The sequence below is a fragment of the Zeus faber genome, assembly GCF_960531495.2.
Source record: "Zeus faber genome assembly, chromosome: 11".
Lineage (NCBI taxonomy): Eukaryota > Metazoa > Chordata > Actinopteri > Zeiformes > Zeidae > Zeus > Zeus faber.
The window spans coordinates 25,298,906-25,325,385 of NC_137205.1; the positions used below are offsets into that span (position 1 = coordinate 25,298,906).

The following is a 26,480-nucleotide window of genomic DNA, read 5'->3' on the forward strand; positions in this document are numbered from 1 at the left end:
GAGTGTGGGATGCAGAGTGGGTGTGGTATGCATGCAGAGTGGGTGTGTGATGCATGCAGTGGGTGTGGGATGCCGAGTGGGTGTGTGATCCATGCAGAGTGGGTGTGGGTTGCATGCAGTGGTGGTGGGACGCATGCAGTGGGTGTGGGATGCCGAGTGGGTGTGTGATGCATGCAGTGGGTGTGGGATGCAGAGTGGGTGTGGAATGCATGCAGTGGGTGTGGGATGCAGAGTGGGTGTGGAATGCATGCAGTGGGTGTGGGATGCAGAGTGGGTGTGGAATGCATGCAGTGGGTGTGGGATGCAGAGTGGGTGTGGAATGCATGCAGTGGGTGTGGGATGCAGACCCCAGCGCTGCAGGGCTGAGTGAGTGATGGAGGAAGGAAACGTCTGTAATCAGGGAAACTCGACTGTTTCCCAAAGTGGAGGCAGGAAGCAAATTAATTCCTGGGAGACGACAGTAAATGAATGGAGGGAGAACATAGGGAGAGAGGGGGGGAGGGGGATGTTAAGTAGGCTCCTTTTCCGGTTTTGTGAAATGGACAGGAATAGTGCATGTTTACATTGAGGTTCAAGTTGAGGTTTCTTTATATTGCGCTTTAACAACAAACCCGGTTTGTACCGAGGGCCCTTGCAACAATGGACGAGATGCATTTGATTTCATTAAATGTACACACAAACACTCACATCAATACTCACATAAATAAATGGGTATGGAAGCAGAATACATGGAGATTTCAGAAGGTTTCTTTTCAGAGGTATTATATCATAGTGTATAATGTATATGTATGGACTGAATTTTACAGGCTTGTAGAATGTAATGTTTATTCACGTCATTTGATCCATGTGTTCACACAGTGAATTGTGATGCAAGGCATTAGGATCAGAAAAAAAGCCCCATATGATTTATTATGACGCTAATAATAACAGTAATGCTACGTGTGTGTTTTGACCTTCTTAACGTCTTTTGTTTCTAAAATATCCACTACTGGTGAAGCTCTGGGTCTGGGGGGGGTGGTGCTTGGAGACCACAGGCCTCCCCGTGGTCTGCGCAGTATTTTCTCAGCCCACTGTCGGTGCTGGGGTCTGGAGGCTACGCTTACAATGTTATTGTTGCCTGTTATTCTAATGAATAAATGCTATTCTTTGCTTTATTTTTATGTTTTTGCCTTGCAGGAGATACAGGGACCCTGGATTTTTTTATTTTTATTTTTTTTAACAAAACTTACCTCTAAGCCTTTAGACTGTGCAGACTGAAAAACAAGTTAATGCAGGATCTTATCAGGATTCTGATTCATTTTGTTTTAAATTACAGTTTTATACAGTTTATATTACATCTAGGGCTTTCAATTGATTAAAACAATTAATAACGATTAATGGCGATTTTGATCAATTGCATGAATTTTGATGTGATTAATCTTGATGAATCCCAATTTTGGAATTGACTTCATTAAAATTGAATTTGATTTCAATAAATAAACTGAAATAAATAAACTGAAATAAACTTGAATCTAACCATAATAATTTTAAATGGTTAAAAAAAAGTAATAATAATAATAATAACAAAACATTAAAAAGGTCAAACACCCAAATAAAGTTTTTAATCTTACATTATGTCCCGCGTGAGATCACCGCCAATAACACCGAACGCTGTGGCCATATTCCTGTGGATTTAACTTAATAAGCGCATCAATGTAATGCGCTGTGATTGCTGTGGAGATGCTTTCCCTGTTAGTCAGCAGCGCTGCGGGCCTCGGCTTGGGTTACACGCAGGATCACCCAGCTCAGCATGGCGGCCGCTAATGCTTCAGGTATTCTGGGTTACATAAAGTGATGGATTCAAAGAGGCCCTCGCCGTCGCTTTGTGTTTTCTCCGCGCCCGTCGGACGTGTGCGGCCGATATCATATTTAGAAGTCGTTGGGCCCGGTCCACTCGTCTCGGGGCGTTTTGGAAGATATTTTATTCACAAAGCTACGGGACACGTGGAAAGGGAAAGGTGGATTAAAGGATAGCAGGAACCATCCTGTTCTACTCGCTCCGTCACGGTTATACATAATAATACAATAATACATAAAATTATTACAATATAATGAGTACAATAACACATTTTCTGCATCTCAAAAAAAAATAAAAACAGTATCACTTAAATAAAAAAGGTTTTCCCAAAGGTGCTTTACAGAGGGCAGGACTGAAATAAACAATATAATATAAATAATATACATATTGGGTTAATTAACAATATCGCACACATAACATTCATGTTTATGTATAGCTAGATAGATACAGTAGATAGATAGATAGATAGATAGATAGACAGACAGACAGACAGACAGACAGACAGACAGACAGACAGACAGATAGATAGATAGATAGATAGATAGATAGATAGATAGATAGATAGATAGATAGATAGATAGATAGATAGACAGACAGACAGACAGACAGACAGACAGACAGATAGATAGATAGATAGATAGATAGATAGATAGATAGATAGATAGACAGACAGACAGACAGACAGACAGACAGACAGATAGATTGATAGATAGATAGACAGATAGATAGATAGATAGATAGATAGATAGATAGAAAGACAGACAGACAGACAGACAGACAGACAGACAGACATACAAATAGACAGACAGACAGACAGACGGACGGACGGGCAGACAGATGGATAGATAGATAGATACAGTAGATAGATAGATAGATAGATAGATAGATAGATAGATAGATAGACAGTCGACAGACAGACAGACAGACAGACAGACAGACAGACAGACAGACAGATAGATAGATAGATAGATAGATAGATAGACAGACAGATAGACAGACAGACAGACAGACAGACAGACAGATAGACAGATAGATAGATAGATAGATAGATAGATAGATAGATAGATAGATCTTGCTTGTTGCTTCCATGATAACAGTTTTATCTTAATAGCTCCATTTTCCACCCGCTGGGATCCTAAAAACACACAGTGAGAGTCACAACAGGCAACAGGAGGTTATTTTGGTCTGTAGTTCAGCCCCCCCCCCCCAGCCCAAAAATGAGGGGGTGGTTGTAGTAATGGCCACAGGGGAGTGTATTAGACATATGGGAAAGTTACGGCGGTTGAAATTTGGGAATTTCAGAGGGGGGGGGGGGGGGGGGTCTCACCCAAGTGAGGTCTCACTTTGCCTTTTCCTGGAACTACATCACCCTGTTTTTTGGTTTTAAAATGGCTGTTCTTTCCAGCTGTTTGTTTTGGCTCTGACTAATGCCTCGCTATATTTAGTCGCACATGCAGCGATATCCTCTTTCTTCATCGGTTACAAATTGGTTATTGTGAGTCGGACGTGTTGTTTCAGGGAGAGATCTCTCGGAGGAGCAAAAAATAAAAAAAAATAAAAAAAGGGTCTTTCAATGTTGTCGGATTTGTTTGGACAAAAAAAAAAAAAAACATCCTCCCCGAAAAGGCCGGAGTGCAGCTTCACTTCCCTGACGGAGTTGCGCTGGAGCTCCCGTTGCTGCGGAACGCGATCCTTACGCAATGTTATTGCAGCTCGGTGCGGTGGCGCTTTTTCGGCGCTCAAATCAATCGCATCGAACGGAACGCTGAGGTTCCACTCCTTCAATGTCGGCCTCCTCCGACTCCTCAAAGGCAACCAGACAACCGTCAGAGGACGACCACCGCTTTTGATACGTATTAGGGCCGCTGGGCCATTTCTCTCCATCGTTTCGCTGAGGGACCCCGCTGAACCCCTGGAAGGTCCCCCGGCGGGTCCCCGAACCCCCGCCGTTGAGCACCGCTGGGTTAGAAGTGAAAACACATTCGGGGGCTTTTTTATTTTTTCCCGCGACTCGGCGACGACGACGGCCCCCAGTTGAGAGGTGGCTCCCAGCTCGGTCCCCGGCTCAACTCAGAGGCCAAACACCACCAGGCTCATGTCTGGGCGGACGCGTCACTCTGCGTGAGCGATATTCCATAGAAACATCTCTGTGTTTGTTGACTTCTCTTTTGTTTGTGTGTGGGTGGGTGTGTGTGTGTGTGTGCGTGCGTGCGTGTGTTTGTCGATTTCAAAGATGGAGCTGAACTCGACTCCCTTGGCAGCCGCCTGCAGCAGAGCTTCAAAGAGGGAAACTCAGAGGCCTTCAGAGATTTTCAACTGGCTTTCCCACCATCTGCACCGGCTTAATGGCGGTGGTGGGTGGGTGTTTTGGAGAGAAAATAATAATAATAATAATAATAATAATAATATTAAATAGTTGTCATTCCATCACATGTTCTTTATTAGGTGAAATACTGTAGATCATACATTAGAATATATGTATACATATAACATCTTATGTTATTAAATATATCTTATAATAGATAGATAGATAGACTGATGGATGGATGGATGATTAGATAGATAGATAGAGACAGACAGACAGACAGACAGTCAGACAGATAGACAGACAGACAGACAGACAGACGCGGACAGATGGATAGACAGACAGACAGACAGACAAATAGATAGATAGATACAGTAGATCGATAGATAGACAGACAGACAGACAGACAGACAGACAGATAGATAGATAGATAGATAGATAGACAGACAGACAGACAGACAGACAGACAGACAGACAGACAGACAGATAGATAGATAGATAGATAGATAGATAGACAGACAGACAGACAGACAGACAGATAGATAGATAGATAGATAGATAGATAGATAGATAGATAGACAGACAGACAGACAGACAGATAGATAGATAGATAGATAGATAGATAGATAGATAAATAGATAGATAGACAGACAGACAGACAGACAGACAGATAAATTGATAGATAGATAGATACAGTAGATAGATAGATAGACTGACAGACAGACAGACAGATAGATAGACAGATAGATAGATAGATAGATAAACACCCAGCATAGTTCCTCTATAACCAGCAACCAGACAAATAGCTTCTGTAGCTTCTACCATGTCAGTGTCTTACGCCTCGCCATCAATTATGACTGACCTTCCACTGGAGGCTTCCAGAAAATGCTTTTAAGTGTGTGTGTGTGTGGGGGGGGGGGGGGGGGGGGGTCTTACTCCCTGAGCCGTGCCAGTCTTATCCTCCCCCTTCTAACTTCTTGAGAATGGAGCTTACGACCGTGCTCACCTGCGGCCCCGTCCCTTCAAACGTCTCCAAATCCGCCTCATCCGGGCCCGGCGCAGGATCAAAAAAAAAACAAATCCGCCCGTGGATTTTAGCGGGGGGGGGGGGGGGGGGGGTCAGGTGAACTTCCAACGGCGAGGTTTTCTGCGGACGACTCCCACGCCGAGCATCTGAGCCTGATTAGAGGCAGGCAGAACAACGTGGAACCTTTTTTTTAGTTTTGTTTTGGGGTTTTTTGGGTTTTGTTTTTTTTCTCCGAAATGTTATCCCGACGAGTCTGTAAGGGAAGGTTTTGAACGGACCTGGTTCTGGGTTTTCCAACCTGAGTGCGCTGCTGAGACATTGTTTTTTTTACCCCTTGTGAATTTATAAGTGGAATTTTAAAAGTGCTTCTTGTTAAAATGCTCATTTTAACCAGTTCAGCTTACAACATTTCAGTCATTCCTATAGTTTATGGTTGCTGTTTTTTGAAAGCCCCCATCTGTTACTCCATGTCGAGGCCATGGCGTTAAAGGATTTTCTCCCTGGAGCAAAAAAAAAGGTGAAAAAGTAAGTGTTGATATAGGCTCCAGTGAGTAAGTTGGCAACCCAGGATGAAGTCTTCTTAGTTTGACGGAATAGCAGTCATGGTTTCACTGCATGACTGGTGCTGATGCCAATATTTAGGACGGCGCAGCACTCGCCATTGATTGTGTGATGGAGGACTGCGGCATGACTGACTCCAATGATCAGATGAGTTGTCACTGCATTCATACAATTCCTCAAGGAGGGTCAAGATGGGACATGGAGGGGTCCAGATCAGACATGGAGGGGTCAAATGGACAAAGAGGGGAAACGCAAACCCTGCAACCCTGCAGCACAAACCCTGCAACCGAAATGAAAAGCGAAGCTAAGCCGAGCCCTTTAAGTAACCCGAACCCAAAACAAAGTCACTATGGTTTATACTTGTGACATATAAAAGCCAGACTTTCCCGAGAAGTGACCAATGAGTTAGGAATTGCTTTTTGGAAGCCAACATATAATCGCAGCTTAAGTTGTTAGTGGAGTCGTTACTAAAAATCAAACATTGGGGAGCAAAGATTGATTTTCTAATAGAGATATGTCTAGATATGGCTCGTTCTCAACGCAGCTCCAGAATGCCGGGGCGATTGTCGTTCCATCAGATAAAGAAGTTTCGCTCGGCCCCCGGGTCCACCAGACTCCCTGACACGGGAGGGGGTCGGGATCGGACGTGGAGCGTCATATCAGACACGGTGAGGGGGACGGCGGCCGCCGGCCAACGCAGCCGAGCAACGGCTTCAGAAGGTGGAGGTGGTGTCGCTCCAACTCAGTCTCTCGCTCAAGATTTTAAGAGACCAGAAGTCACGACCGTACGGTTTACACTCGTATAAATATAAAAGCCAGACCTTTCCCGATAAGTGAGTAATGAGTCGTAATTGCTCTTTTGGAAGCCAACGCGCTGTATAATCAAAACTTAAGTTGTTGGTGAAGCCATTCTTGAAATCAAACATTGGGAAGCAGAGGCCGCTTTACTCACGGCCATAGGTCCCAACATGGCCGGTCCCCAATGCAACTCCGGTGCGACATGGCCACCGTAGTGTCATCGGATAAAGGAGGGCGGTTGCGTCCGTCACCCGGTCTCATTTCTCACGGAAACTGACGTTTTCCCTGGAACGACTGGTTTCACTGAGGACGTATGCCCCCAGGCGTGTTACGTCGTTGAGGTCGCGCTCTGGACATCTGTGGAAATGATGACACAGAACTGTGGTTGATGTTAGCAGAGCTCTGGAGGCGCACCGTACGCCCCTCCAGGAAATGTAAATATGAAATGCAGACGACAGACACGGTTTAGTGGGGGGGGAATAAATAAGTCAACCAACCCATTATCCAGAAGCTTGAACAGATTAGCCGGAATGATGACGGATGATTCTGAGTGTCGAAATGATGCGTGAAATGTAATGTAGGGGAAAACAAATCACTACAGTAGATTTCTAAAAGTAAAGCCTTATTCTATCATTGTTGGAATTGGATGTTGTCAATATGCATAATTCAAAGACCAGATAAAAGAAAAAAAGTTTTGTTTTTTTATTGCGCTTTCATGCGTCAATGCATAATGTTTAGATGCAATATGTGCAGGAAGATAGTCGCATGGTAGTGTTCTGGCAGGGGTGTAGTCGTATACGGAAACTGGGACTTAAACCTGTGAATGTAGGGTGGTGCATCTCACAGCTCCTGACTCCTCCATATCATTACTGTTTTTACCCACTTCAGGTAAAGGATTTGCACGTGGGGGCCCCCACAGACCAGTTCATGCGGCTATACTGAAAGAGGCATACTGCAATGTTGTTACATTATCTCACAGATCTTCACTACATAATATTTACATTTCTTTAGTGTTAAACACCACCCCTCCAGCAGCCTCCAACCGCCCGCATCAAAGACGAGGGGCTACGGTTGAGTTTGCGTCTTTCAGTCTCCCGGCAGCGAATACAAAAAAAACAAAGCAAACATAAAAAAAAACAACAATGCGGCTCGATGACGACGCCAGAGTTAAGGGAAGTAAACGACTTCCCTTAAAAGGCTTCTCCTCCGCGCTGGTGGGTTGCCAGGTTGCTTTGTTTACCTGCAACCTGCACTTCCTCAGAGCGATCCGCCCGAGGAGGGAAACACAGAGCGGCGTTCCATCACTCACGGAAACCGTTCGCCTGCATGTAAAAAACGCTCTTGATTAATCGGACGACCTTATTGGTTTGAGCAGGGCGAGTATTCAAACTTATGGATGAGGTTGTGGTTTTTTTGAGATTCGTCTCTCTAAGCAACCGAAATGTTGGTCGAAATTTTCCAGAAATGGTAAAAAGTTGCATACGGTGAATGCAGTCATTTTAATGCTCATCTTTGGAGCTAAAGAGCGGTCCGGCTGAACTACACAACGGATGAGTACAACGCTAATGGAAGTGACACCGAAGATTGCCATCGGACAATGTGCCGAGATGTTGCCGGAGCGGCATTTTCTATTTCCGGATGGCTACCGGTACGCTCAGACCCCCCGCAGCCGAAACCCAGATATCACATTCCACAAATCTCGTTGCAGAAACGAAAAGTATTTTCCACCTTTTTTTTCGCGAGGAGGGAAATACCTTCTTTCGGTGTCAGGATCCTTCCTACCAAAGGAGGTTTCATTGTTTGGTTGGAGGCAGCATTTCTGCCCCGTCGAATGGCATGTCGTACGATTAGCGTCGTTTCCTGGTTGTATCTCATTTCCTGTCGGTGTCCGACTTGAGTTGGGCTTCATTTCATGTAAATCACAGCACAGCCCCTCTGTCCTTCGCGGCAATCATTCACCTTCAGTGTTCGCCGCGTTCCCAGTGAGGGCCAGAAGCACATTCAGGTTGAGAAAATGGAGTAAATAAACAAAGCCGTGGAGGTGTTTTGGTGAACAAACGAGAGCGGCAGCGGCCGGGAATGACACATTTCCTCAGTCATTGTGTTCAGTGACCTGGTGAGGGTTAACCAAGGCTCCGCTCGGTGTTCCCTCCTCCTGACGTTTTATTGGGAGGGGGGCGGGGGGCGCGCACACACACACACACACACACACATTCTCCTCTGAGGCCGAGAGACAGACAGACGTAGGGAGCGAGCGAGAGAGGGAGAGAGAAAGAGAGAGAGAGAAAAGAGAGAGGAGGGACCGGGACGCCGCTGCCTGGGTCCGCGTTGCTCCATGGGACTCCAGCTCCGACCTCCAGCCCAGCCGCCGCCGTCCTCCATGGCCTGCCTCCAGGTGGAGACCCCCGCCATCTGCAGGGGGAAGTTCAAGTCAGGTGCTCTTTACTTGTTTCCTTTTTCAATTTGTACTCGTGTGTTGTCATATTTTTCCTCCGTGGGAGGAGGCGTCGGCGTCGGTGCGGTCGGATCCCCGGCTCCGCGGGAGAAGTAGATCCCAGCTGGGTGTTCCTAAGTGTTGACACCGACAGTGGGGTTCTGTTCCTGTCACGCAGACTGCGGGGCCGGCAGGAAACTGCAGGAACGGCGGTTGTTTAAACAAACGTTGGGGATCATTTCCATGCGGGCGATGCAGAGATCAGAGATCGTTCGGAGATGTTATCGAGTGTGCTCTGTGAAAGTCTGTGCTTATTGGTGCTGCGCTACTACCGAGTGCGGTGCAGCACATGGAGATGTTGTGGCAGATTATAAGCATGTCAGTGTCTGTCGAGTGTTAACTGATGTTTTACGTTCACAACACGTTGAGCTCCATCTCAAATCACGCATTTTTCAACCCGGGCTTTCCTAAAGCGTCAGTTACCCATTCACGTATTACTTTGCATCGCTGAACACTTACCAAGTGGTAAGTGCAATGGAGCATACACCGTGACATGAACATATTTTGAACATGTTTTGAAGAACAGTAATATCACATTTGATTTAAAACTGCTTTTTGCGATTGCTGCAGCACATCCTAAGTGTATAACATCGGCTAACAGGAGGTTTCCAGGAGGAAGTGCCGTCACTTCCTGTTTCCAGCGCCTCTGACCTTAGCACCGATATTGCCGAAAGATCTGATTGGCGGTTGAAAAAGAACAGCCCTTTTAGGTTCATATCAAAATATCACAATGTGTTTAACAACGCTGATATATATCCAGACGTGGGTTGTTTGTTTGTTTGTTTGTTTATTTGTTTATCGATAAAGTTGCCATCTTCTTCCAACCGACGTAACGATCCCGGTTATTGCCGGTTGTCGCGGGTCTCAGGTGGGAGGGCCGACTGGTCGTACGGCATGTTGAAGACGTCTCGAGCCGCGCGGCACCTCCCGCCCCAAACTGCTGCCATCATCACATCGTCCTTCTTCAACGTTTTCCTCCGTTTATCTCCATCTTCGTGCAGCGTAAGACTGTCGTCATAGAGTTCCGGATTTACATCTACTAAACGACTTCAGACTTCAATTTTGTCGGGGGCAGGGGGGGGGCGCCGACGGCCATGGCAATATATTTACTTCTCTGTTTAGTATTTGTTTTCTTAAATCTCGACTGTTTCTAAAAAAAAAAAATAGAAAAAAAAAAAAAAGAGATTCGATCACAGTGAGGGGCGGCCAGAGAGGGCCCGTGGAGAACCAGTGGGTCTAGGATTAGCGGTGACATCAGGATGCAGAGGGTTCAGGAAAGCCCGCATTTGCGCTGCCTATCCCTCCGCCGGCGGGATGGGGCGCTCGCATCACACCGAGGTGAGCCAGAGTTCAACCCCCCAAAAACACGGCCCGCTTCCAGCGTGGACCCGGGTGGACCTCAGGCGTCAGGTGTACCCAGCGGAACACTCCTCTGGGGGCCATCTCGGAGGGGCCATTGTAGGGTCATCCACTACCGTATCGAACTCATGAATAATCTTCCCCCGAAGCGATACCTTGCACAACCCGCCACGGCAGATATTCATATTGAAACAAACCGTTGGCATTTTTATTTTTTTTTTTTTAAACAATCCCCCGGTTTGATCCATGACCAGGGCCCTTTAATAAGAAAGATTTCCGACAGGGCAGGCATAGTGTGTTCTGCTCTAAGTCCTGCTAATGCATCAGGGGCTGTGAGAGTGGACTCGGTCTCTCGCCCCCTGTGTTCCCTGTTCCCTTGCCCACCAGTGGAAGACTACAACCCTCCACCCCCCCCCGTGTTTTGCACAAAGTTCCAGATTACACCCCTCCACCAACCCCCAAATTTCATGGTTCCCAGGCCTTGTTCTCACAGCTGCCCAGTTTATTTTTGCTGGAGTGAGTCACCCAGGCCTGTACAGACGCAGTGCCTCTCCCAGGGGAGTTGATCAGATCTGTGTGTGTGTGTGTGCGTGCGTGCGTGCGCGCGTGTGTCCGCGCACGCACGCGCACATGCATCTCTTCAGAAGTGTGTGGCTCTCGCTCACTATAAGCAGGCTTTGATAACGGCGCAGGCCAGTGTTGACAATCAGCTCCTCAAGTTCTTCACACCACAGCCCCATTCATCGCCATCACCCGCCGCCGTGCTCGCCAAACATTTTCTTCCCTCCTGCTTCTTCTTTTCCTCTTCTTCTTCTCACCACTTTTTTTTATGCTGAAAGACATGTCATAAATACCGTGTCCATCAATAACATGAATAAATAACATAATAACATAACATAAATAGCATAAATAACATCAATTGTAATTATATTCCATTTTTTCGAATTGAATTGTTTTTCTTCTTAAATTATTGCATTTATTTTACACAACCGTCTTTCACCAGCACCTTTTAAAGTCTGTGGAGGACTCTGACACTTTTTTTTTGATAATTGCTAAATAAGGTTATTGTTATCGACGACGAAAATAATGACAACGTTTGGGACCATCCAAGCACGGGACTCAACTCCAAACTGTAGAGATAAACTAACTGATCAGCCATGAAAGGAAAGCCATGTTCGCTTTCAAAGAGAGAGACTGGCAGCCTCTAGTTTTTGTTTTATTAAACTTTTTGTATTCTTTCTTTCTTTCTTTCTTTTTTTCGTTCTTTCTTTCTTTTATTCTTTCTTTCTTTCTTTCTTTCTTGCTTTCTTATATTTGCCTCATACATGTATTTGCATGATACATATAGATCATGGCACTGCTTAGTACATGTGTACATGATACATATGGCTCTCAATCTGCTGCAATTGCACCTCTGCAACGTTCTAGATTATTCCCAACCAGCCAGCTCAGCTCGAGCCATGCAGGAAGTGAATAGGATGTCTGGGGTGGTGGACATGGCTTCCTGTTGGGCCTCATTGATGGAAGCTGTACAAGTAGGACGCTGTGTGAACTTTGACGGGTTACAGGTTAATGCCGGGAGGTTTTTTCTGAGAGATAAGTCAGCAGAACTGGCTCTGAAAGTTATGAGTTGACCTCTGACCTCTCCGTCTCTCCCACAGTCCTGCAGCTCCGCCTGCAGCAGCGACGGAGCAGAGAGCAGCTTGTCCAGCAGGGCATCATGCCACGTGAGTATCCCGCTCGGCAACGCCAAACAAGATTCATCACAAAATTAATTCATAACAACAGTTATTGCCGCAAATGATAACTCTCAGGAATAGAAATATCACAGTGTGGCTTGACTCAAGAATGTTGGTTCGTGACAATAGTCTCAATGAGATTTAAATCTCTTTCGGGTTACCTGAGAACAGAACATACAGTATGTACAAACAGTACATGTACAAAGAAAAGAGGACAAACATAAAGCAGTTCCACAATAAGTGTGTCAGCGGTCAGTAAACATACAAAGACACAACACTAGAAATAGCAGGCATCCACAATTTAAAAAACTAAAAGTAAAATGGTGATTAAATGTTGGGAACTTTGAGGTCCTTTGTAAGCAATTCCATTTATGAGTGAAGTGTGTTATAACTGTCGGTTGGAAAAATAATGTACTTCTTGTAGATTGTAAATGATAAGGGGACCCAGAATGGAGCCATGTGGAACGGCATAAAAGTGAGAATCCGCTCATGCATCATACTGTACCGTCCAAATTCGCTCTCCTTTTAGGGGGATGGGAGATTACTGATTCACCAAGTGGGATGAGGTCACCGGAATCAGAATCAAAATCAGTTTATTCTGTCAAGTATACTTTCATATACGAGGAATTTGTCTGGGTGAAAATTGGTGCATTGCTGAACAGATTATTGGCATCCACAACTGTCTGAAAAAAAAAGAAAACGAGAATAGGCAATTGTACAAAAATAGCCAAATATGAAACAAAAACTGCCAAAAATACAAAAAGTGCAGGGTGAGAGGGTGAGAGCAGGGCCTACGGTAAGTGGCAGTATGGTTGCTAGTATGGCTAGTATGGCAATAATACGGTCATTGATAACAATCAATTAATAGATATAATTTATTACTGTTATCTTAATTATTACAACAGTGTCATTGCAAATTAAAATTTATTGCACAATTGTAATAGAAGTCATCCTATATTTCAGGAAGCAGGAAACGCGGGGGGGGTAATAAAACCTCTCTTTCTGCTTTTCTTTGCTGCACTAAGACAAATAAGCCCGGGCTGCGCACTCCCCTCTATCTCCAAACAACCCCATGAGTCACTGACCGCCTGTCACTGTCTGTAGCGGGGGTCACTCACCCGCTCTGCTGCCCGGGACCCTCCCCAGGAGCTTGCCCAAGCTGCTGCTCCCACACTTAAGGGCTCATGTTAGGTATGCGGCAGGGTTTCGGGGTGACGAGCAAGAATGTTTCGCATTGCGCTGTCGACAGGCTCCTCGACGCCCCCCCCCCCGAGCGATGAAGGCAAACCAAGTGAGCCCCGCCAAGAGGTGACTAATCTGGGAATCAGACCGCTCCAAAATTGAAGTGTATCAGCATGGACCAAAATGTAATAATGGGAGAAATAAACAAATCACAAGGTTCCTGCATGCATTAGCAACGATACTCGAATCCACTGCAATCAACTGATGCTATGGCCATAGTTTGGTGTTTTGTCTCAATAAGCGAGAGTTGTGTTTTTCATCGTCTTCACGTCTTCACTCATGATTAGTATACTGTCCTCGTGATCGCTCCGTTGGATGCCATTGGTACGATCAAATGAATTTACGTCATATGTTTATATTTATTCATTGAAACAATTACTTGACGGCTAGTTCCTTGATCTTTAAGGGAACCCCAAACCCAAACCCTAGAAAAACACTTCAAATCTGTCCGGTCTCAGGGGCCGACGCCGCAGCCTTAAAATTCCGCATGCATTTGATCTACTTTTAGGACCTCAAACTGTTTTGAGAAGTCATTTTTTGTATACTTTGAGTTTTAACTGTGTATTTGGTGGTTACACTGTTCAGTCACACGGCGGCTGAATAACATTCATTTTTAGGAAGGAAAAAAAGGATCCCTTTGAACAGAGGCCATTATTTTCGATTGGAGATCGCCCGGTGTCCTCAGTTGTGAGCATATAACGTTGTTGATACACTTTATTATTTTTTTCTCATCGTTTTCACATTCTTTCTCGTATTGTTGTCAGCTCGCGGCCTTTGCTGCTCCTTTCAAATCGCCGCTATCTACAGCTGAGATTTTATTGAAACGACTCCAGTACCAAATCATAATAGCAAAGCTGACCAAAAAGGAAATAGTCCGCGGGTGATATAATGCAGATTTCCCAGCCAGGAAATGACACTGGAAGTGAAAACCTCTAAATCATGTTCTCTAAACACGTTGCCCGATCCAGTGTGAAAATACGCACACGACTCCTTGAACTCGTGAACGTTGATGATTGATCTTCCCCGCAGCTCTGAAGACGCCGGCGGCCTTTCACGAGCAGATACGCAACCTGGAGAGAGCCAGGGTGAGTCGCGCCACAAAGTACCACAAGTACATCTACTTTTAATACTTTCCACCGCAGCATCGCATCGGGCGTCCTTTGACGGAATGATGAGGTTGCACACAAATAAGTCTTGCCTTTGTGAATCACTCAGACCGGGAACTTCCTGAAGCACAAAATCTGCAGCAGGCCTCAGCGCGCCGAGCTGGTCCGCATGCACATCCTGCAAGGTAGATCAAATTTTATTTAATAACTACTTCCACCGCCTATTAAGCAAGCCACACACGTCGCCCCGTCTTGTTTTTTCAAATCAAATGAACTAATGGTGGGCTTGGGGTCCAGCTGGAGGTTTTCAGCGGATCATCACTGGAGATCTCACTGAAGGTCCCGCCGCTTTTGAGGTCTGTGTCTGACTTTTTGCTGAGCGAGGCTGATCTTCCATGACTCCCGGTGTCTCCTTCTCCCCTCCCTCCTCCCTCCTCCTCAGAGACCCAGGCGGAGCCCTCGCTGCAGGCCACCCAGATGAGGCTGAAGAGGGTCCGCCTGGCCGACGACCTCAACGAGAAGATCGCTCAGCGACCCGGACCCATGGAGCTGGTGGAGAAGAACATCCTGCCTGTGGCCATGGAGGTCCAGGACACCAGCCCTGGTACTGTAGCTGGATCGTTCCTACATCTCAAGTGTCTTGACACAGGGCGGCTTTAATGTTTCTAAAGGAAGGAATCCAAAAACCCATGTGTGTATAAATATATTTTTTGTGAAGATATTGTCGAAAATGGTGGATTCCCACATAAACTCCCTATACAATAGAGCAGAGATAGAGAAGACACCCATCTACCTATACCTTCTGGAGGAACAACAGAGATTGCCTCGTTTTGGGGCAAATCTGCTATTTCCGAGAACAGGGATTGTCTGTGTGTATTCGGTCATCTATTCCCCCGATAACTGTCGATAATTATATTACATATACAGTGGTACTTTGACTTACGAGTTGAATTAGTTCCGTGACAGAGCTCGTAATTCAATCTGCTCGTATAGCAAATCAATTTTCCCCATTGAAATTAATTTAAATGCCATTAATCCGTTCCAGCCACCAAAAAAACACCCCGATTTCTTTTTGTTACATGTTTTTAAATAAGAAAAATGTATTTAATAATAACAAATATTGTGTAAAAACATAATAAAACATAACAAAAGAGAATGTCTAGATAATTTTTGCCTTCTCGCAGATGATACCCTCCGTCACGCTCTCTCCTGCGAGCTGCTTCTCCGTCAGCCACACCAACAGCAGATTCTCCATCCTTTCATGGACAGCGGTCCGCAGCGTAGACATTATTTTAACGCCCTTGGCTGGCGTAATACCCTTTATCGTCTCCTTCTGCTTCAGTATGGTACATATCGTAGAAGTACTACGCTCGTACTGCCTCGCCAATTCCATCACACGCACACCTCGCTCATGTCTTTCTATTATTTTACTTCTCAGCACTTACTTTTTTCGGACCCATGGTTCAAACAAAATAAACTGGCAAAATAACTGCACAAAAAGCCCAAATCGCAAGCACAAAACACAAAAGAGATGCTTCCACGCTCAGGTAACCACGTGAAGTGAAGGAGTGAGACGTGGGCTGCTGGCCGCATCCGCTCGCCACGCCCACCAGCGGCGGTGCACCTGAAGCTCGCTCCTCGTGACTCAAATTGTCGCTCGCAAAACAATACAAAAAATCGACGGGACGACGGCTCGTAACTCGGAAAACTCGTATGTTAGTGCGCTCGTAACTCAAGGTACCACTGTATATAATATTTCTTTACAAGGCATTTTGACGACAGCCTGGGTTGACATAAACTAGTTTAGTTATTACTTCAACCAAGTCTTAATCAATAAAATACTACTGGCTAGTATTTTTATGTCATCTGCTATAAATTTGCCTATTGATGTGAATAAAAATAAATCTCAATTGCCCCCATAATTCCAGTTCCAAAATATTTTCACTTTAGTTGTTAATACTTTTCAATCGTCATTGAACAGCATTTTCACCTCTTTTTTTTTTTAACTGCTGGGATGCTAGGGAAATTAAGTATTAAAAACATGTGGTATGGTTTAAGCAGCCACACCTGTCTTGGGTCTAGGTCATTGGGCCCGGGATCAGGGGTGGCTGTGCGCCTGTTGCTCGTTAGAGCAACCAAAGAGCAACAGGTAAATCACCCATCCACGCACACACACACACACACACACACACACACACACACGGGGAAAGAGCCTCTGTCATGACATGTCCATCTGCTCCCTGGTTCAACCTTTTCAATCCATCCTTAACGTAAATAAGCTCTACTTTGTTTATATATTTCCCGATCTCGACCCCACAGACAGCCAGGACAGTGACACCAAGATGGCGGACGTGTACAACTTCGACGAGGACAGCAGCGACTCTCTCTCTGCTCCGCAGCCTGATCCCAGATCCCAGACCTCCTCCTCTCCCTCTCCCAGGGAGGCTGGGGTGAAGGAGCCTGCTTCGTCAGCTCCGTATTCCCCTCAAATAAACCCCAGCGTATCGGTGAGAAACCCCATAACTCTGGACTTTATTCAACAAAAAAGTTTTTTTTTTATTATGTCATTTCCTATTTCCTTGTTATACATACTGTACTTAAACTTTAAATTCATATTATATATATGTGTGTGTGTGTGTGTGTGTATATATATATTTATTTGTTTGTTTGTTTATTTATATATATATATATATATACACATCTATATTTATTTATTTATTTATTTATTATATGTATTTATATATTTTATGTATATATATATAAAACACATTTCCTTCTGTTTTTCTTACGTAATCAGTCTGGCCACATTTTATCGGTTCTTTCTTCCTCTATGTGGGATGGTGATGAGGATGATGATTAACCAGAGTGGTTGTTTTTCCCATTCCTGGTGACTCTGTCATGTGGTTGTTTCCGTCTGTCCCTGGTTATCTCAGACCTCTCCCCCAGATCCCCAGACTGCCTCAGATTCCCAAAACCTGGTCTCCACCACGGAGCTCCAGGAGAACAACGAGCTGCGAACCTCCCCCAAACCAAGCTCCACCGCGGCCGCCGTGCGAGGGCCAGTTCTGGTTAAGGTGGGAACGGAGATATTTTTCATTTTCTTAATATGGCCTGGAATTGCGGATCACGCTGATTTTTTATTAATACTATCAACAACCCTTTTTTCCATTCATTGTTCAATTCCAGCAACAGAAAACAAAGACGCTCCGGGAATGCGACTGTCTCTGACCTGTTGCGGTTTCATTTGGAAGTGCTCCAAATCTCAATTTAGTCATATTTAATCCATTTCATCCGTTCAGCGGCGGAGATGAAAGTCGCCGTTCAAGCGAGAGTCTTAAGCGGTTCAAGGAACAAACGGGAGTATTCCCTAATCCTGGGCCTTGAACCTGCCAGCTCCACATATCTTTCAACTGGGGTCAAGTGACGGGCTCTGTGTTCCCGTTGGGTGAAGTGTCAGGCAGAAATACCAAAACAAAAAAACAAACAAAAAAAAAAAAGGAGTGAAGAAATTCGTTCATCATAACTCCGCCCCCTTCCTCCAAAGGATGTGATGAGCTGTCTAACTCCCCGGGAGAAGGGTTCCTTGAGCCAGTGGAGCAAAGTTCCAGTCATGCACATAAATACACCCAACTTGGATTGATGCTTTTTGTGGCTGGAACTTGTTTTTACTTCCAGGCGTATCCTGTAATTCCAGGTTGTGAAACAATACGGGATACATCACGTCGACTTCCACGCGGCCTCTTTCCACATCCTGTCGCTCTGAAATCATGGCTGAGCAGTGTGTCACAGATTTAAATGAAATGGGGAAATCGGCGGTGGAGCGTGTCGCGGAGTGAGCCCTGTTTGGCCGGAGATCAGTCAGAATGTTTTCGCGTTGCACTCCAGTCGCTCCTCTTCATTTCATTGTGAATTCTACTCCCTTTTTCTGTCTTTTGCTTGTTTTACTTTGTATATTGTTGACTTAGTGTACATGCAGTATTCATATTTCTGTACTTACTTTATCCTTGCATCAAGTTCCTCACTGAGGTGCATTCCCCACAAGAAGGCCAATAAAGTACTATCCTACCTTGCTTTTTTCTTTTTTTTCTTACCTTACCTTTAATTACCTTACCTTGTCTTACCCTCTCTTACCTTGTCTGGAGTGAACCTTACCTTACCTCATGTCACCTTACCTGACTTACATATTTTACCTTAACTTATCCTATCTTGTCTTATATTAACTTAAACTTACCTGACCTAACTTCATCTTACCCCACCTTACCTGCCCCCCTCCCTACATTACGCCCAACAGCAGAGCCAGCCCAAGGCAGCGAGCGACAAGAGCCGCAGCAAGAAGAGCAAAGAGCCGAAGCCGCGGGTGAGGAAGCTCAAGTACCACCAGTACGTCCCGCCGGACCACAAACCGGAGCTCAGCCAGGTTCCCATGGACTCGGCCTACGCTCGCCTCCTGCAGCAGCAGCAGCAGTTCCTGCAGCTCCAGATCCTGAGCCACCAGCAGCAGCACTTCAGCTACCAAGCCATCCAGCCCGCCCCGCTCAAGTATGGAACACATCTGAATAACATTTAGGAAAAGTTCAACGATGAGGCTTGACCCGGCGGCAAACTCCTCATTTTAGACTTGTATATTGGCTTTAAGTATTTTTGCGTAGAGTTCTAAGTACTCTAATCTCATCCAAGGTAAAAATCACAGGCGGAAACGGTACTGAAAGCATGCACTCAAGTGGAAGTGCAGTTACATTACTGAGATTATATTTAACTACAAGTACTACCCAGCTTCATGGATTGTTAGTTACTTTTAAACCATTGATGGTTAACGCATTATCAATAGAAACGTTTCATCAAAAAATATAAATATTTTTCAGCTTCTTTCAACAATGACGACATGTATGAATTGATCCACCAACAGAGGCAATTTTTAGGCAAGTAGATTGCACAGTGTAATGAATACTTAAGTGAGAGTAAAATGACATATTGGTAAAAAGTACTCATGAGAGTACAAGAATAAGTTAAAAAAAAAAAAAAAAAAAAAAAAAGCCGAAAGTACACACAAGAAAATCTTTAATCGCAGTGACGTGAGCAGTTGTAATTCATTACCTCCAAACCTGCTCGGCTTACAAAAGAAGCTGCATCTGAAGCATGAAGTAAGATGTTTCAAACACAGCTGCTGTTTGTCTTCCATACAACACAAACATCCAGTCTGCCCGGTTCCACACAAAAAGCTGTTTACTGTGAGGAGATGCGAGCCAGACAAAAAGTGCCTTTTTCATCGAAATCTTTTTTTTCTATTTACATCAGACCGGGAAAAGATGGACAAAGCAGCTGCACCAATGTGGCTTTGAGTGGGAACAACCTTACAGCCCCGCGGGCCCTCTATGTGGCTGGAGCTCTGCGACTCCACCCGACCCTGGCCAATCACACGTTGGATTGTTTACCCACCAATTTGGATGAAATGAAGGCGAGGATAAGTTGTTTGAACAATATTGTCTCTCTGTACTATCAATGGAAAAACATTGGGGTCAGTTTCCTAACCGCGGGTTCTCCGCACCCTTTAGGTTGCTGAGCTGAAAGCGGAGCTGAAACTCAGGGGTCTTCTCGTCTCCGGGACCAAAAACGACCTGATTGAGAGGCTCAAGCTCTATCGGGAGAGTTCCAACGTCCACCTTGCTTCCCACGCCGCCAGGACCCCACAGACTGAACTCCGCGGCGGGAACTTCACTCCCCCCGTCTCCCCGATCGCCTTCAAGGTGTCCGGCATGGGCTTGGATGAAAAGCTCCCCGGTGCCGTGTCGCCGTCCCACACGTCCCCCTCGGGGAGCCCCCTGCAAGCAGACCCACCCGAGGCCAGCCCCGCCGGGAGCTGGGCTTCTGAGAAGGACATGCGTCTGCGCGAGAAGGAGCGCCAGATTGAGGAGCTGATGAGGAAGCTGGAGCAGGAGCAGAGGCTGGTGGAGGAGCTGAAGATGCAGCTCGAGGTCGAAAAAAGGGGTCAGCAGGAGGAAACGGCAGCTCACGCCGGCCCCCCCGCCCTGGCGCGGGTGAAACAGGAAGCCGGGACATCCTCGAACTGCTTGGCGCCCCGCGGGTCTCCCGGTCCGACGGCGGAGGTCGGCCAGAGGAGGCCTCCGGATCAGAGCCGCCTGACTCCGTCGCGTCCGTTTTTTATGAGCCGCCAGCAGCCGCCCCGGGCCCTCGAGCGGACTCGAGCGCAGCCTCAAACTCAGGTACTCCTGCCTGTGCGGCCGCCTGGCTCGGCGGTCGCCATCGAGCTGCGCGGCGGCGGTGCCGAGCTGCAGTCGGCTGCCACCGCGCCGAGCTTCATCCAGGCGCCGCAGAAAACGGAAGCTTCCCCAGCAGCTTCACAACAGCAGAGCGGCAGTCCCACTCAGACCATGACACAGGTGAGGGGAGAGGAGGGAAAGGGCTGTAGGCAGCAGACATTTAACTAAGCCTTTCACTTTTTTTTTTTTTTTTAGAAACGATCTTTAATTAAGTCTCACTGTCTGTTCCCACACCAAACATGAGCTCTCGGATTTAATGTCGTATTTCCGATGCGTGTGATCAGGGTGGCGCGGCCCCCTAATCACATATCTCACGGAATTCCTTCGTCTGTATAAGTCGGTTTCGCCGAGGAGTTTCCCCTTCCCATCTTCGACGCACCATCACGGGTAATTTGAATTCCTTGTGGCCCATGTAATAACAGGCCTACGCCGGCTGTTAAATTCCTCCGGCGATCGCGTGAAAAGACACCACATGTAAGCTTGGGTTACCAGCGCAGGTGTTGAGTGAGGACGAGGCCGACATCAGCGCCCCGGCGGCCTCGCCCGCACTCTGCTCCGGGAAACAACGAGCGTGCGGCCAGAATTAGCACCGATCCGCAAACCCCTGCTCAACACTACAACATTAAACAACAAGTGCTCTCTGTCCCCCGGGATCCCGTGTTTACCGCAACAAATGCTCGGCTCCCCTACAGAGAGTCCAACGTATTACATTACTTCCCTCCTTCCCCACGGAGAGAGGGCGGTGGGGAGAGAGAGAGAGCGTTTAACAGCACGAATGAGGACAAACCCTTCCATTAGGCGAGGCGTGCCCGCTTGCTGACCGCTCCACGTTTCTCTGCAGGCCGACGCACTAAGCGGCCTCTCAGCGGGCTCGGGTTGCCAGTTCAGGGAACAACAGAGCCCAGGCAACAAAGATAAACCACAGCATTTGTTGAACGCCGTCCCACAGAGCGGGTGCCATGCCAGCACCTCCTGCGGTCAAGTCTTCCAAGGACCGACACACAAGGTACAAGATCATCAATGTGGACAGTATCCACTGGGGTTGTTTATCTGGTATTATTAGACACATAGAAACTACCATGGAAAGCTTGAATAAATGCGGACATTAATATCAAAATCCCCAGCGTCCCATTAAGCACAACTCACTCCACGACTAATGTAAATGTTCCATTTAACATTGACAGTTCGTCATATGTGTAGTGAAGTTTTTTGTTGGGCGAATAATTTGTTACGTTGTTGGACTATTTTTCTTAGCCGTTGGCATAATAGTTTAAAAATCGTTTCAAATGAATATTCTATGTCAATGAATTAATTGATTTGATGAGTAGCCATGTTATAATGAATTAACGTTGCCATTCGACACGTTTTCATTTTCCGCCCAAATTGCTCTCACATTTCCTGCCAGCCGACCATGATCCTGCAGCATCTGAAGTTCACGAGCCCGGTCTCCAAATGTAAAGATCCGCCGCGCTATGAGGACGCAGTCAAACAGACCCGCTGCTTGCAAACCGCTGTTCAGGTGAACAAGACATAACTAACGAAACATCCACGTCTCTGTAATCCGCCACAATCGTCACTCAACACACATGCCTTTTTATTTTTTTCCAATGCAGGGGCCCAGTGTGACCAGCCAACACATGGACGACTTGTTTGATGTGCTGATTGAGAGCGGGGGTAGGAACAAATTTAGCTTTAGTGTTGGGAATAATTCATTTTAGATATCGTAAAACAGATCTAATCAGCAGCAGGTTCCATGACACATTTTGTTTTGTACTTCCTTCTAGAAATCCCACCCTTCATCAGACAGGAGCCGTCCTCCACGGACAAGCTCACCCCAGTGACGGCTCAAGTCACCACCCTGCCCATCAACACCGTGCTGTCCCGCCCCCCGCCCCTAATCCAAGTGGCGCTGCCGCCCGATCCCTCGCAGGATCCCTCGGGCAGCTTAATGGCTTTAGTATCTGACCACAACATGGAGACCCTGCTGGAGGGCACGCTGCACAAGCAGCTGCTTGAACAGTCCCAGTCCTCCCTGGACGCCATGCAGCTGGACTACAGTGACCCGACGCCGCCCGCCGCCTTCCACCTGCGGAACGCCAACCTGGACACCATGGACTGGCTGGAGCTCAGCATGCCTGTGTCCGAGGGGGCCGGGACACCCCTGGAGATGTCCTCGCCAACGGGGGTCTTCCCTTCGGACTTCCTCGACTCCCATGATATGCATTTGAGCTGGGACTGAGCAGCTTTTTGGTGACATTCCGTATCAATATCCATCGATTCCAGATCTGCAAAATGTAGTGTCAAAGCAAAGGGACACATTCGTGTCCACAAACAAACTCTTTCTCATTCACTTCTGATTTTTGCTAGAATCACCAGTCGGGCTGGGTAGTGAAAACTCCTCTGAATTTTGAGTTGGTTCCATATTGCCGCATTGAGTGGAATTGATAAGCTTCCACAATAATGATTCCTATTATCAGTTTGGACCAGCTGGAGGTTTCTCCAATAGCTATGTGGCAGCCTTTTTAATCCCTCCACTGTTCTGCAAGCTAAAGATGTAATTTGCTTTACAGGGGCTCTTGTGCGTCGTGGGCACTTTAGGAGAACTGGCAACGAGTAAACTAAATGCGACCGCTGCCAAAACAAATATTTGAAGCAACAGTGACACAGCGAGGAAAATATCAGAACGTTTGAAATAACGCTTACTACACATGGTGACAACTAGCTATAAATGAGGAATCAAGGAACAATAGGATCGATAGGAAGAGAGAAGTGTAGCAGCAGAATCTGCAAAGTCCTACATTTCCCCAGCCCTAATCACTCATCAGCCTCAGCATGGAAGAATCCTCCCTTTGTGGTGCAGGAGGAAGGTATACAGTGGGTGTGGTGCTGGCAGATTCATCTCTAATGGTGGTTTTTCCATCATTTTACTGTGGAAAGGTTTTGCGAGGGGTTCATGAGTTTAACTAAACCAGTTTTGTTCGTGTCGTCGGATTTTAAATGTTTCTGTTTCCTTTGCGTCGCTTGACCTCAAAAAACAAAACAATTTGTCATAATTATATGATGCGGTTACAAAACATCCCCTGTATGATTTCATGCCATTTACCAGCTTACATTCAGTGTCTGCTGCACATGTCCATATACAGATTAAGAATGTGACCTGTTTGTGGACTTACTGAACTAGCAGTATAAGTACTCTAAATACACATGAAGAAAAATTACAAAAATAAACGTTGAAAAATAAGAAACTTCGAGCTGAAATGGATACTTTGCCAGATACTTTAAGCGATACTTGAGCGCAGTTTGCATTGCAAGGTATAGAGTTGAGCTCTGGTCTGTTTAATTGGAAATGTTTAGTCCTTTGTTGATCACCTACAGCTACCTCCCTCGACTAAACTTTTTTGTGATTAGAGGTTGGCTGTAATGACACCTGTCGACCAAACATAGGAATGATATTTTCAGTGAAATTTACTTGAACTAGCACCAGAATAGGAATGATTATACCAAGCTACTGAATAATACAACCAAAATGTACCAAAAGGGTTGTTGGAGGGTGAACAGTGGAAAGCATGATCGATTTCTCATGTTTCTATAGAAAAAGATGGAGTATACTTAATCTTTCCTTAAATAAGGCTATCACATCCCATTCATTCTTGCTTAAAATATTCTATAACTCCAAATGATGCATCCTTAGGTCTGTCCTTAGTGCCTTATTTGACAATACAATGTGTCCTCTGAAAGGGTTTTTATGCTGGAATCAGTCTTTTTTTTTTTTGCAGGTCTACTAGCAAAACCACCTTTTGGACATTTCTTGATGCATATTTTGTACACTTTCCATGTTGCACACTGTACATATTTTACAGAGTAAACATTTGATACAAATGCAGCATTTCTGGATTATTTTGTAAATATCAAGAATACTGGAGGGTTTTGAGATACATGTTGTGTTATGCAGCTCTTTTTGTGCCTAGTACTAAAAAGAAACTGCATCAACGTGACTCAGAATTTGCGTTTTCATTATTTTAATAGGCTACACACCCAAACACTAGCACAGCCACAAACTTTGAATATCTCACTATGGAGTGAATGAAGGTTTATACCGTTGAAAATAAGTCACAGGTTTTACATACAACATTTGCGAGTGAATTAAACATTCTCGTGAAAAAGATAAAAGAACCATGTTCCTTAGACACATCAATATAGCGAAGGGGAAGTTTCAGCACGATGAATAATTCCTTGAAAAGTTCTGTTTCTTTGTGAGTATACTGGCACCTTCAAAGTGTCTCCATCTCTCAGGGAGCTTGACTGACCATGTCAATTCTCACAGTTTCTTCACTGTGTGAATCGAAGATCGACACTTGGGACATTTGTGCGTGACGTCTTTGAAGGTATCGATGCAAAAAGGAATGAGGCAGCAACCAGCGACGCAGCTGCAGAGAAAGGGACAAGAAATACGCATCAGGTGTAAATATTAGAAATACATATCAAATATAAATGTTAGTATTACATGTCATATGTACATATCAGAAATGCATATCAGATATACATATTAGAATACATATCAGATATACATTTAAGAAATATATATCATATATACATATCAGATAAACATATCATATAAACATATTAGAAATGCAATTCACATATGCACATTATTTACACTTCAAAAAAACATATCAGATATGCATCAGATATGTACATTATATATGCATATCAATATCAGAAATACATATCAGATATGTACATAATATATGCATATCTGATATGTATATCTAATATGCATATCAGAAATACATATCTGAAATGAATATTAGATATACTGTATCTATCAATATAAGAAATACATATGAAATATGTATTGTATACCCTCAAATATAAACCGGTATTCAAATAGAAGCCGGGCTTCTAATAAATGTCGGGTGTGTGTCTGCACTAACACGTACAAACCTGCCCCCAAACACAGACAGGGGGAAAAACTGATCGGAACTGTGGCGCTGACCGATAAAAGATAGAGACAATAAAAAAAGGGCGGCATCACTGTGGTGTGGGGATGGTGTGGTTTGAGCAGCCACACCTGACCTGGATCTAGGTGATTGGGATCAGAGTGGCTGCATACCTGTTTCTCATTGGTTGGTCTAACGAGCAACAGGTAAAACCCCCCATCCCCACACACACTCAGGGGAGGAGCCCTCGTCATGAGACATGTTCCATCTGCTCCGGGGCTTATTCCAACTGGCCCACTCTCTACAATAACCTGGTGTCTACAACCCCGTTGTCTGTGTCTCTGTGCTGGAGGTCCCTGAACACACCACTTGGGTGGTAGGCAAAATTGTCGCAATCATATTAAAGCAAATATATAAAAATGGGTTTTAAGTAGTGATTTAAAATAAGTCATTGATTCTGAGGGGCCCTGATAGAAAAGAAAAAAACCTTTTAGTCGGCAATGGACTTCAAATTTGCGGAGAGAGTGCCGAGACCACTCTCAATGTGACTGTTAGAATTTGGGGGAGTGAACAATTTGATTTCTGATTTTGAATTATTGAGCTGAAGAAAATTCTGTGCCAAGTGGCAGCACATTGAAAATAAAATTGGAGCTAAAATAGAACCTTGCGGTACATTACAGGTAATGTGAGTTGTACAGGATGAGCAGTTACCTATAGTGACCGTGAAGGTACTTTCTAAAAGGTAGGAATAAAACCGGCAAAGTGCAGTGTCCTTGATGTCAACCCAGGTGTTA

General features: G+C 45.4%; 1 protein-coding gene across 1 annotated transcript; it reads left to right on the plus strand.

Annotated features, from left to right (window-relative positions):
* Positions 1–8,802: 8,802 nt before the first annotated feature.
* On the plus strand, positions 8,803–24,661 carry mrtfbb (myocardin related transcription factor Bb). Its single transcript, XM_080010078.1, has 14 exons — positions 8,803–8,963; positions 12,043–12,108; positions 14,392–14,447; positions 14,578–14,653; positions 14,911–15,072; positions 16,788–16,975; positions 17,402–17,542; positions 18,760–19,007; positions 19,764–19,923; positions 20,021–20,866; positions 21,588–21,752; positions 22,152–22,265; positions 22,360–22,420; positions 22,531–24,661. Exons 1-14 carry the CDS (start codon positions 8,864–8,866, stop codon positions 22,983–22,985), a joined length of 2,838 nt encoding a protein of 945 aa, XP_079866204.1. The 5' UTR covers positions 8,803–8,863; the 3' UTR covers positions 22,986–24,661.
* Positions 24,662–26,480: the final 1,819 nt, after the last annotated feature.